The sequence below is a fragment of the Erythrolamprus reginae genome, chromosome 2, assembly GCF_031021105.1.
Source record: "Erythrolamprus reginae isolate rEryReg1 chromosome 2, rEryReg1.hap1, whole genome shotgun sequence".
Classification (NCBI taxonomy): Eukaryota; Metazoa; Chordata; class Lepidosauria; order Squamata; family Dipsadidae; genus Erythrolamprus; species Erythrolamprus reginae.
This window is the reverse complement of record NC_091951.1, coordinates 169,942,109-169,955,840: the sequence shown is the minus strand read 5'-3', so window position 1 is coordinate 169,955,840 and position 13,732 is coordinate 169,942,109. Positions and strand designations below refer to the sequence as shown.

The following is a 13,732-nucleotide window of genomic DNA, read 5'->3' as shown; positions in this document are numbered from 1 at the left end:
ATGTTATTGCTTCAGCTTGTATCAGATCTGTTTCGGCTTCTCACATAAACAGATGATCTCAGACAGGATGACAATATGATTCTCGTTCTTAAGGTCAAAGAGAGCCTTGGTTCAATCTGAGCCCATCGGTGAAACACGGGTCTATCATGCAAACAAAAATGCCATTAGAGTTAACTTGAGGTATCTACTACTGTACATAATGCTTACGTTTACAGTCTTTTGACCTGCCAGATTGTTTATTTATTTTTATTTTATTCATTTTGTCCAATACACAATGAGGGTTTTAGTGGGTATATATCTATATACACATAGTAAAATACATGATGAAGGTTAGTAAAATATATCTAAGAAAGTAAAATATATCTAAGAAATAATAGAAAAGAAGATATAGTAATAGAACATATCAATGAAAGAATAGAAGAAGAGATATAGGAATAGAAGAAAGGTATAAGAGATATAGGAGAGCAATAGGACAGGGGAAGGAAGGCACTTTTGCACTAGTACTCGCCCCTTACTGACCTCTTAGGAATCTGGATAGGTCAACCGTGGATAATCTAAGGGTAAAGTGTTGGGGGTTTGGGGATGACACTATGGAGTCCGGTAATGAGTTCCATGCTTTGACAACTCAGTTACTGAAGTCATATTTTTTACTGTCAAGTTTGGAGCGGTTAATATTAAGTTTAAATCTGTTGTGAACTCAATTGTGTTGAGTTCCACTCAGAGCCAGTGACTTCTGAAATGAAAATATTCCAGTCCTTTAACATGCGGGCCACTCCTAGGATTAGATGAGCAAAGAAGCATATTGAATATCTAAATATTCTTCATAGTGTAACATGAGGGCTGAAGATTTTACATTTGTTATTGGTGAACAAGGTCCCAAAACTCAGCTTGGTCACTATTACTTGCCCCAGTTCTGCAAAATCTCTTCCAGAAAAAGTAGATTCAGGTGTATGTATCTATCACACATTTTCCTCAAAAGCTATGGATAATTTACTTAATTTGGGGGAATCTCCTTATTTCTCTGTCACATCTCCACCTTGGTATGTAAAGAGTTTCAATTATCTTATGTATTTCTGACACAATTATTCATTGCAGATCTTTAATGTTATATGCTTTCCCACGTTTTTAGTTTTGAGATTTATATATATGTATGCATGTTTGTGTGTATGTGTATATACATACACATACACACAAACATGCATATGTATAAATCTCAAAACTAAAAACGTTTTGTATGTATGTATGTATGTATGTATGTATGTATGTATGTATGAATGAATGAATAGAATAGAATAGAATAGAATAGAATAGAATAGAATTTTATTGGCCAAGTGTGACACAAGGAATTTGTCTTGGTGCATATGCTCTCAGTGTACATTAAAGAAAAATATACATTTGTCAAGAATCATGTGGTACAACACTTAATGATTGTCATGGGGGTCAAATAAACAATGAAGAAACAATATTAATAAAAATCTTAGGATACAAGCAACAAGTTACAGTCATACAGTTCTAAGTGGGAGGAAAAGGATGTTAGGAATGATGAGAAAAGTTAGTAGAAATAGAAATGCAGATTTAGTAAAAAGTCTGACTGTGTTGAGGGAATTATTTGTTTAGTAGAGTGATGGAGTTCGGGAAAAAACTGTTCTTGTGTCTATTTCTATATATGTATATATGTATTTGTGTATATGTGTGTGTATATATATATATGCATATGTACATGTACAGTACATGTATATATATATGTGTGTGTGTGTGTGTGTATTTCTGTCGAATCACCCTGGCATACCCAAATATGGGAGGAGTTTAATGCTTCCTTTTGCCTCTCAACATATATATTGAAATTGATCAAGCAGGGGGCAAGGGATAAAAATCAATTGAGAATTGTAAAAACAAGAAAATCAATAAAAATTATGACAAAAAATCAATTGAGAATTGTTTCAACAATACCCAATGTACACAAATTAAAATGGAAGGAGGGGTCCATAAATATTCTAAAAAAAATAACTACTTCCACATAGCAAAGATGGAGCAAAGTTAACATTATTCCTTTTGCATATTTTACACAGCTGCACTTAAAAATATAAAAATTGAAGTAACCTAGGTATAATTCAGGTATTATTTGTTAGGAATGAGTAAACTTGATACAATTATATTTTTTCATTACAGTTGATAGAATGCCATCACTCTGTTAAACAAATAATTCCCTCAACACTATCAAACTATTTACTAAGTCTGCCCTACTATTAATCTTCTCATCATTCCCACCACCCATCTTCTCCCACAAATGACTGTATACTATAACTTTGTTGCTTGTATCCTTACAATTTATATTGACTGGTTTCTAATATTATTTGACTGCTTATTTATACTGGGACTATCATTAAGTGTTGTACCTTATGATTCTTGACAAACGTATCTTTTCTTTTATGTACATTGAGATCATGTGCATCAAGACAAATTCCTTGTGTGTCCAATCACACTTGGCCAATAAAATTCTATTCTATTCTATATCAGTTGCAATTTTCCCCCAACATAGTCTGCACTTTCAGCCACAAGGGGGCGCCAAATGGCAACTGCAGTGTGTACTTCATCCACCTTTCTAAAAGTCTGTAGAGATTCTCAGTTCATGGCTGTGCTAAAGATGCTTTTTCATGAGGCCACTGGACTTCCCTGTCTTTTCTTTGAAGACATTTTGCTTCTCATGCAAGAAGCTTCTTTGGTTCTGGCTGGATGGCAGGCAGTGGAAGGATTTATATTCCTTGCAGACAGCTGGTCATTTGCATCCTTTTTGAGGGTCATTGAAGCACCTGGGGATTGGAGGACACAGATAAATCTCCAAGTGTTTCAATGACCCCTAAAATGATGCAAATGACCGGTTGTCTGCAAGGAATATAAATCCTTCCATTCCCCACTATTCTGTCGGAGCTGAAGAAGCTTCTTGGATGAGAAGTGAAAAGCTTTCAGAGGAAAAAAACCAAAACAATCTTGTTACCTCCTGAAAAAGCACATTTGCGAGTTCCACTTTTCTGGTTTCCCTTTTCTTCTCAAATACTGATATTTATTTTGTGGTTAAAGTATTCAGTTCAATTCAATTTATTAGATTTGTATGCTGCTCCTCTCCGAAGACTCGGGGCGGCTAAAGTAACTATTTGTCATGCCTGAGGATGTGTTTTTTTTTTAAAAAAAACCCTATTTATTCAATGTTTGATTTTTAAAAAGCCACAATTTTATACATATCAATACAGATCTTATATTATATCCATTCTATAATCTACTATTATTATTTATATTTACAGTATATTTACATGTATTATTCATATTTCCACAATTCTAATTTTCATATGTTCTTTCACACTGTACCACATATTTTAAAATTTGTTTTCCATCCAATTATACCATCCATTCCAAGTATCATAATATTCTGAGTTGTTTAATTCTGACTGAGGATGTGTTTCTGTTTTGATTCAGAATAAAAGGCGGGTGGGGAAAACTCTACAGGAGAAGAATCAGTCATTTGGGGGCAAACTGGATACAGTCTCAATATAAAGGATTAAAACCACCTAGAAATAGATGAATACAAGAACTTAGGAAGACCTGAGTAGGAAATACAAAGAGGTTCCTTGTTGTTTACTAAGGTTTGCCTAAAGCTTGCTGAATTGGCTTCTAGGTCAAGACTCAGCCAAGGGCTCTAAGTAGTTAAAAAAAATAATGATCTTTTTTGCTGCCACCTATTTCCGGTGTGATTCACCTTTTGGGCAGGGTGGAGAGAATTCTGGCTTTGAAACTCAGCCATGCCTAGAGATACAGAATTGACTGACAGTTATACAGTGGTTCGTTTCTGAACCAAGTGGGAAGGGCGTTGAGTCCCCCTGCATTAATTCTAGGCCATACTTGGAAACTGCTTTAATCCAGGAATTAATGTAAATACAATTCAGAACTGTTTCTATTGTGCCTGTTGAAGAACTCATGGGGTATCCCTGAGGCATGGTCAAAAAAGTCGAAGCAAAGTGGCTGCATCAGTGAGGTTAAAGCTTCGCCTACTTTTTGAAGTGACACTGATAGAAAATGGAGAGGTTCAACTGGCCCATGGCTACCACCATCTTTTGACCACACCTTGAGGTCACCCCTGCAAAAACTCCTCACCTGGAGGAGAAGTGAGGGAGATTTTTGGCAACACAGAACTTTCCCAGAGAGAGGCTCAGATCAAGAAACTATGCTGCCCAGAGCTGGATGGGGAGAGGAAAGAGGTTCATTGAAGCCACATTCCAGAATTTTCAGGGTAGATCTAGTAAATTAGAAGTTTATAGCTTGTGTCTGGCAAGATTCTGTCCATTAAGCAGAAGCAAGGAAAGGATTGAACTTGATTGGATTTTGACTGTGGTATCTTGGGCTTGAGGCTGATAATAAGTTAACTGGGGGCACGCTGGATTTGTGGCATATCCTAAAATTGGTTATGCTTCTGCTTTCACTGTGATTGAAAGTGAAGTTGATTATAAGCGGGGTTTTAAGCAGAAGCATTGGCATATTTAGTTCAGCAATCAATACCATCATACCAGACATTCTTCTCATTAAACTAAATCAGCTAGTGATACCTGAACACACTTGTAAGTGGATCACAAGTTTCCTAACAGACAGGAAGCAGCAGGTGAAGTTAGGCAAAAATCAAATCAGATAACTGTACAATTAGCACAGCGACCCCCCCCCCCCCTCCATCCCCAGGAAGCCCACGGAGCTGCTGATACAGTTCTATAGAGGAATGATTAAATCTGTCATCTGCATCTCTGTAACTAGCCTCATGATGTGCTAAATGGTCTCTGGGACAATCTGGAACTAAACACGCTCAAAACTGTAGAAATTGTGGTTGACTTTAGGAGAAACCTTCTACAATACTAGACAATGCAGTATCAACAGTAGAGACCTTCAAATTTCTAGGTTCTATCATATCTCAAGACCTAAAATGGTCACTTAACTCAGGAAGGTCAAAGTGCCCAAGGAGCTGCTGATACAGTTCTATAGAGGAATGATTGAATCTGTCATCTGCACCTCTATAACTGACTGGTTTGGTTCTGCAACCCAACAAGACCGACACAGACTTCAGAGGATAATCAGAACTGCAGAAAAAACAATTGCTGCCAACCCACCTTCCATCGAGGACTTATATACTGCACGAGTCAAAAAGAGGGCTGTGAAAATATTTACTGACCCCTCGCATCTGGACATAAATTGTTTCAACTCCTACCTTCAAAACGATGTTATAGAGCACTGTACATCAAGACAACTAAACACATGAACAGTTTTTTCCTGAACGCCATATCTCTGCTAAACAAATAATTCCCTCACCACTGTCAAACTATTCACTAAGGCTGCATTACTATATATACTTCAATTACTATTAGTCTTCTCATTGTTCCTATCACCCATCTTCTCCCACTTATGACTGGATGATTTTAACTTGTTGCTTGTATCCTTACAATTTATATTGTTTCCTGATTGCTTATTTGTACTGTATGGCAATCGTTGTGTTGTACCTCATGATTCTTGACAAATGTACTGTATCTTTTCTTTTATGTACACTGAGAGCATATGTACCAAAGACAAATTCCTTGTGTGTCCAATTACATAAGGCCAATTAAGAATTCTCTATTCCATTCCATTCTAGTTGTAGCTCTTATATGCAATGGGGGATTTTGTCTTTGATAAGTTTCACTATGTCAATAAAGCTGAATTACCAACTGACTGGGGCACTCTACACTCTATTTCTTCTTTAAATTTTGTCCCTACTTCTGATAGCTACTGTGTATGTTTGGTTTTTAATAAGGGTTTTTAGTAATTTAAATATTAGATTTGTTATATGCTGTTTTTATTATTGTTGTTAGCCGCCCCGAGTCTAAGGAGAGGGGCGGCATACAAATCTAATAAATAAATAAATAAATAAATAAATAAATAAATAAATAAATAAATAAACAAACAAACAAACAAACAAACAAACAAATAAATAAATAAATAAATAAAATACTGGGGTCTGGTGTCAGTTCCATGTTTCAATTTTGGGTGCAGAAAAGAATAAATAAACAAATTCTGTTCCTAATCGTTGGGCAGCCACAAACAACATTTAATTTCTGGGTGATTTAGTCGTTATGATGCTTGGAAACAATTTGGGGAGTTTACAAGCTGTAAAATGAGTTGGATTTAACTTCAAAACACCTCACTTGGGTGGTTTGAAGCATTAAAAACAATACTCTGCAAATCTGCATCTTCCTTAGATGATCTTATTTATTTGTTTGTTTGTTTATTAGATTTGTATGCCGCCCCTCTCCATAAACCCGTAGATCTGCCTGTCTTGTGTGACTTTTATTATTTGTCAAGAGTCTTTTCAGCAAAATGTTGTATCAAAGTCAGGTGAACCTTAATCTCTTTTGTGGTGTGGAGTCCTTAGCCACTTACCCGTAGTTAAGTGTGAATGTTGAGTTCCAATACTGAAGAGACAGGAGACTGCTGGAGTGACTTCAGCTCCTTATTTGTTTACAGGGAGTAACTTCCAGCACCATATACAAAAGGCAGGGGATTTAAATAGGGAGCCAATCCAGCAGGGAACCTATCAGAATTTTCCTACTTTACTTCCCTGTCCGACTGGAGTGAAAACTTCCCAACTTCTTCAGGACATAACAGTGAACATTGCTTTCCTTCTCTGGATACACTGATCTCATTTCCTCCCACTCGCCTTTGAGTGCGGCCATTGTTCAGGGCGCCCACTCCTGAATCTCTGCCATCATCTCTGCATCATGTGTTATGACCTTGCCAATGGGGACACTCTCCTGGCTGTATCCTCTAGCCAAAGATCTTGTGATTTTATAAAAACGAGGCACAATTCCAGCCCACTTGCCAGGATGCCAGAATTCTGAAAGTTTGTGAGAGCCCGGGAGAAAATAGAGGGAAAATTGGCTACATTTAATTGGCTATTTTCCCCAAAAGGGTGGAACCCTGAGCAAAACGGGCCCCAAATTTGCCAGATAAAAGGTCAACTAGCTGAAATGGAGCACCACAATAGTTGAGGGAAACAGAAATAATGTATTTTCACACTCAACAACTCTGTTGCTGACTTCCTCAGATTCCTACTCAACTCCATCCTCATGGCAAGGAGCAGATGGACTACTGAAGTATTTGATCAAATCCATAATTGTGAATGAGATAATCTGCTCAAAAGTCAACATTTCTGATTCCTAGATTCAGTGTTCCCTCTAATTTTTTGGGGGGGTGGGCGGAAAAGTATAGTGTCTGAGCGGCAGTCCCTTCGGGACTGGGCGGCACTCTTTCCCTCTCACTCTTTCCCTCTCGGCTTCTGGGCAGGTTTGAAAAACTCTGAGTTGATGATGATTTTTAAGTGAGCCATTGCTCACTGCTCAGCTTAGAGGGAACTATGCCTAGATTACATGTAGACAAGGCTGGTCTAAATGCCCTTCACTAGTTCAGATTCTATTTCCTTGTGGGTAGTATGAAGAAAGTCCCAGGTCCAATCTCTAGCAATCTTCAAGGTGCTAGAAATCTTGGTATGAAATCCTGCCTGAAGTCCCAAGAACCTCTGTTCAACCCTACAGACAACATGGAGCTAAAATGGATTACTAATTTGTAGAAAGTAGCTTGCTATGTTTCTTCTAATATGTTCAAACTTCTGCTTCTTCCTATCTTCCCTTTTGGAGGCTTGTTCAATAAACACATTATTTTCCATATATTCTTTCAGTAAGGCAGGTCAGGTGAAACTGAGATAGGAAGCTACCTAAAATCTTTTGATGAACTTTGTATGCCTAAGTAGGGATTTGTACCTGGATCTCCCCTAGCAAGTGGAAGTGATGATGGTTACCCTATGATTGTGATCTCATGATACACTGGACTACAATGAGCTAGTCCACCAAATGTGGATTAAGGGCCATCAATTCCATATTGATTCCTAGCGATCACATAGATTTTTTGCATTACTGTCAGTCTGGTCTTCCAATGACACACCCATTGTCATTGTAACTGAGTCCAACCACCTTACAGCTGGCCATCTATCTGTTTTTTCCTTCTAGCTTTCCTAGCTTTGGGGGCCTTTTTCAGAGCATCATGTATCTGAATTAGGCTACATTAGGGTAGAATTCAAAATAAGATACCAAATGTTAGCCTAAGAAATACTGTTGACCCAACTTTTGGGGTTACAGTAATGCAAATCAGATTAACTTTGGTAAACGTGATAAAAGAGTTTATGGGGACAGATGTTAGACATTAATTTGGTTGAAGTCCAAGTGTGCTGATAGAAAAAGATGCAAGTGGGACCATAAAATACACTTTTAAGTCATTCATGACGAAGAATTCATTTTGAAGGTGGGCCCATGAACGAAACCATCCAGCGTGACAAAAATCACTTTTATTTAACCTTTGTCCTGTCCGAGGCTATCCAACTTAAGGAATCAAGCAACAAAAATGAGAGGAAGGAGGCAGCATTAGAACAATAGTAGATATACCCAGAAAAACATACTAAACATATAAATATAGATACAGGGAATGATAAGTTTAAGAAATAGCCCAGGTGATGGAATGAAGTTAGGGTTTCTGAATTGCTAGTCTGCTAACCATAAAGTGGATTATTATGATTAGATGTACTCAAGGGAGGATAAGAGGGAGGAAGAGGAGTTGCTGATACAGCTCTACAGAGGAATCATTGAGTCTGTCATCTACAACTGTATAACTGTCTGGTTTGGTTCTGCAACCCAACAAGACCAACACAGACTTCAGAGGATAATCAGAACTGCAGAAAAAACAATTGTTGCCCACCTGCCTTTCATTGAGGACCTGTATACTGTAAGTCAAAAAAAGGGCTGTGAAAATACTGTATTTACTGACCCCTCGCATCTTGGACATAAATTGTTTCAACTCCTACCCTCAAAACGAGCTATAGAGCACTTTACATCAAGACACAAGAACGCCATCACTGCTAAACAAATAATTCCCTCAACACTGTCAAGCTATTTACTAAGTCTGCATTACTATTACTGCTATTTTTTTCTGATCATTCCTATCACCCATCTCCTCCCACTTATGACTGTATGACTGTAACTTGTTGCTTGTATCCTAAGATTTTTTATCAATATTGTTTCCTCATTGCTTATTTGACCCCTATGACAATCATTAAGTGTCGTACCTCATGATTCTTGATATATATATATATATAAAACTATGGTGGATATTTTGGATATACAGTACAGTATATATAACTATGGGTGTCTTGATAATACGGTATATGTATGGATGTGTGTGGTACGTTTTGTGGGAAAACAAAAAAAACTTAAAAGGAAAAAAGGGACCAGTGACTGCTGAACCGATGCCTTCTTAATTTCTGTCGGGACAGAGACGGCCAGGCGACGCTCCAAGCAAGCTGCTAAACCGGGCGTCGATTTTATTCTCTCTCTCACACTCACTCTCTCGCGCGCGCTTTCTCTCTCTCAAAACAAACCTCCGCTTTTCCTTGCCTCGTTCCGGAGTTCTCTGGCTCGTCCTCTGATTGGCCGGAGCGCGGCGCAGCCCCGACCAATGAGGCCCGAGCTTCTCCTCAATGAAGTGTGTGTAATTTGTGAGTTGTGCCCGTGAGTAAAAAAAAATAGATCAAAGCGCTTACGGAGCCGGAGTTCGTGGCTCCGGTAGAGGAGGTGGGGGGAAATTAGCCACTTTGGAGAGAGGGACGAAAAAAACAACAACAACTGAAAAAGAGGCGTCGGCGGAGAGGGATTCGCCTCCGAAGATTCCCATGAAGCAGGAAAGGAGCAAGTGATCGCCTCCCCCTCCCCACTCGATCCCGTCTAAAGCCAAACTTGGGATCTTGGATCAGGTGCTTCTCCTCCGGCTCGCGTCTTTCCCCGTTCCCAAAGCGGAATGCTGTAGCCCGGGATCTCCTCGCGCGCGCCGCCGGGGAGAAACGGGCTCCTCTCTCTGATTTCCCTCCAAGTTCGCAACCACCACCAACCCGAACCATGAAGAAGCGCCCGATCCGGAGCTGCCTGCCCGCGCTAACGCTGCTGTTCCTCTGGTGGAGCGTCCGCTCGGCGGGTTCTCAAGCAGGTAAGCCAACTTTGCGCTCCGCGGCCTCGGGTGGCCGTGAGCGGGATCGCGCGGATCGTAAATGGCTTTTTATTAACAAAAAACACCGAGGCGATCGAGGATCTGTTTAGCCCTAAACAGGATCGGTAGCCGTGGGCGTGTTGGGGATCGGATTCCCCCCGCCCCACGATCGGGAATGAAAGTTTTCGGGTGTTTTGTCCGCGGTTGGGAAAGGGACCCGAGCGAGAGTTTCGCCTCGCCGACCGACCGACGCCTTTGAACCTGCGCGCCGACGCCGTGAGGCAAAACCTGTTTGTCTTCCTCACCCGGACAACAACAACCCCCTCCACACACATACACACACACACACACACTTCGCGCCGGGCTTTCCCGTCATGAGGGAACGGGGAATGGTTTGGGTTGAGTTGAGATTCGGTTTGAGTTCAGTTTGGGGTTTTTTGGAACTTTTGGGAAGCTCTAGTTCGCCGGCTGACGGGCTTCGTGAGGAGGCGACGCGGAGAACCAATTCCCGCGAAGGGAAAGGTGAAACTGGAAGGAATTCGGGAAATGTGGTTTCGCCGGCTTCGTCGCCTGAATCGTTCTCGGCGTGAAAAAAGGCGGCGAAGGGCTGGGCTCTGCGGCCCTTTGCTTTACCCGGAGTGGGTGGGCGGGTGGGGAGTGTTATTCGGAGAGGGGCGGCATACAAATCTAATAAATTATTATTAATTATTATTAAGTCAAAAGCGGTGAAAAACCCCGGCGGGTTTTCTAGCGCTAAAAATTGAGCTAAAAATTCATTAGTGCCTCAGAGCATGCACAGAGAGCGACCACTCTTCCTGATCGGATCACGTTATCACTTCAATAACCGAAAACCGCTCACACTGTGCAACTATTTATTATTTATTTATTGGTTCACTTTTTTTATGCCGCCCAAGGAACATCCAAATAATACTGAAAACCTAGAAAACAGTTTAAAAACAATGTCAATAAAACAATGAAACCCATTTAGGGCCGGATCTCGATGGGTTACCATTGTCAGATCAACTGAGATTAAGAGTGTAAAGTCCGGTTGACAAGTGATTTTGAACGAACTTTTTTTTTAATAGATTAAATGTTTGTTCAGCACTGTTACTGTTATCCTGAATAAGCTTGTTTTCCAGACAACACATAAAAAAACATAACAAAAATAAAGACAAAAATTTACATGTCACAATAAAATTAGTCCCATTGGGATTGGGAGGCATAGAAGTCAAACCAACAAACCAACCAACCAACAAACAAATAAATACAAAAATTTAAATACAAATAAATATATTTAAATGCAAATAAATAAATATGATAAATAACATAGACAGACAGATAGACAGACATATTCCAATTTAAGAAATGCTTGGAGGAAGACATGTGGTGGACTTTCAACCAACCTCCTTATACACTGCCTGTGCACAGATTATGCAGAAGAGGCTTCATTAAGCCACATTTCCTTGTCTGAGGACCTCTTAGAAACTTTCAGCTTTCCCATCATCCCCTGCTAAGTTGCACCACCCGAAAGGAGAGGGAAAACTTATTTTGCAAACCCTGACTCAGCCTGTCTGTGCGTTGGGGAGGAAGGTGCCAGTGATAAGAATAAAATAAACAGACACCATGAAGAGAGGAAAAAGATTTGATTTGCGGAAGGGCCTAAGTCCACTGGGTCTTGTTTTATGGCTTCTTACACCAACCGTCAGTAGGAGGGGGAGATGGTTTAAACAGATACCATTCAAAAGGTTAATCAAGCCTTCTAGACATTGTACAACTTCATAGGTGCCCTTCTTAGATTCTGGAGGTAAAGACACAAGAAGTCACTCTCCTCCTTTTGAATGTCTTGCTCCCTCTGGGCACTTAAGGCATGATTCCATCATTTTCAGCCATCGTGACCCTCCTTATTGTCTCAATCTACATTTCCAAATTTATAGATGGTTCCTTCAAAATGATAACCTGGCTTCAACAGTCAGTCTCCTACTGATGAGGATTTCAGAACTAAGCCAAGAAAGTCAGATCCATTGGATTACCAGATTTTGGAACTGATTTAGAAAATCAATTTGATCCTTGCCTGGGCTTTGGAAAAACATGTTTGTACATAATATGCCAGTTTCTCAAATGGCCCAGAATTTTCCCAAATGGATGTCTGATCCAATTTGATGGTTCAAACTGTTTGGAACCTGATTTGAAGAAAAGAAAAATATCAAATCGTTGTTTTAATTAAATGCTCTTCAGATCCAAATCTCTGAATGAAATAATTGCACAGCCATAACAAATTACACTTAAATCACCAACAAAGCGAAAATGTATAACATCTACCTTTAAGATGACCCAAAATCCAGTTTTTCCTTCCAAAAAGGCACAGAAAATAACCAAAACCAAAGAGAAAATAACTTTCCTTACAATGAAGGAATTATGGCAGAAAAAAACCCATCCCAACCTCTCTCAAAGACCTCTGCCTTTGGTAGAATGAGATCCTGGCTGAGAGGGTTCATGATCTTGGGTGTTTGGGTTAGAAAGTCCATGTGGGACAAGAATACATCATCAAGACTTTGAGGGGGGGGGTTAGGTACAGATGGTCCTCATTTAGCGACCACAATTGGAATGGCAACTCAGGCGTTAAACGAAGAAGTTGCTAAGTGAAACTGCAGCTGTGCTGATGATCCTACTACGTCAGCTTTCCTTTGCTTTACAGATCTGTCAGGGTTCTGAATGCAAGAATTGGTTGCGAAGTTACTTTTTTTCCCATCACTGTCGTAACTATGAAAAGTTGCTAAGTGAGTTGGTACCCAAACAAAGATTACCTGTGTCTCCCTGCTGCTAGAGAAAGGGAAGAGTGCCAGAATATCTGAGTGACTTTGGGAACGAAGTATTAAAGAGGGGCAGCTATCCTTGGCTACTCTGCCTCCGAGCAGCAAAACTTTAATTCTCAAACCAAGACCAGGCTCTCAGAAGGATGCTTTATGTCTCCTCCTCTCTAAAGGAGGGAACTTGAAAGTCTATTTTACTTTGACGCATTCCTGGTGCCTGAAATAAAGAAAACAACCATTCTTAAAAAGGAGGGTCCAGAGAAGCCAGCTGCTAGGAGCCTTGTGAGCTGAAATGGAATTGCAAGCATTCAGGTTTAATTAGGATGCAAATCTGGGAGGCATTCATCCGATTAGCCCCTGCCTGACTTCCATTGCAGACAGATTGGAACATTTCTCCGCTTGCAAAAATGCCCCCAGGAAGGAAGGGGAGGGCTGGGGTGGCGGGGGTGGCCACTGGGCCTTCGTCCTTTGTCCTGGGCCTGGTTCTCCAGAATCCAGCTCCCTTCGAAACTCATCTATCCCCATCTCACGATTCCCTTTGCTGAGGAGTGAAGGGACGTTATCCTCCCAGGAATGTCGGCCGAGATGTTTTTGCTTTCTTAATTTAGGGATTAATGGATTAGCAAACTGCCAAGTGCACGTTCAGCTGGAAAGCAATGCATTAAATCACAACCGACAAACAAGGTGTCACTTGGTGGTTGCCAGTAGCCAACTGCCAAAGAGGCAGCAGTGACGGTAGGGCACGATTGAGTTAGAAGGGATGCTGCCCTCCAAGCTCTGTTGCTTTTTTTAATGTGACCCTTTGCTTGCCCTGTCATGGCAACCATGTT

The 13,732-nt window shown here is 40.3% G+C and overlaps 1 protein-coding gene across 1 annotated transcript in view; it reads left to right on the top strand.

Moving 5' to 3' along the window:
* Window positions 1–9,620: 9,620 nt before the first annotated feature.
* Window positions 9,621–13,732, top strand: part of ERBB3 (erb-b2 receptor tyrosine kinase 3) — a 140,069-nt gene continuing 135,957 nt past the window's right edge. Inside the window, 1 exon segment of the mRNA XM_070740371.1 lies at window positions 9,621–10,092. Within this exon segment, the coding sequence (XP_070596472.1) occupies window positions 10,005–10,092 (88 nt within the window). The 5' untranslated portion in view covers window positions 9,621–10,004.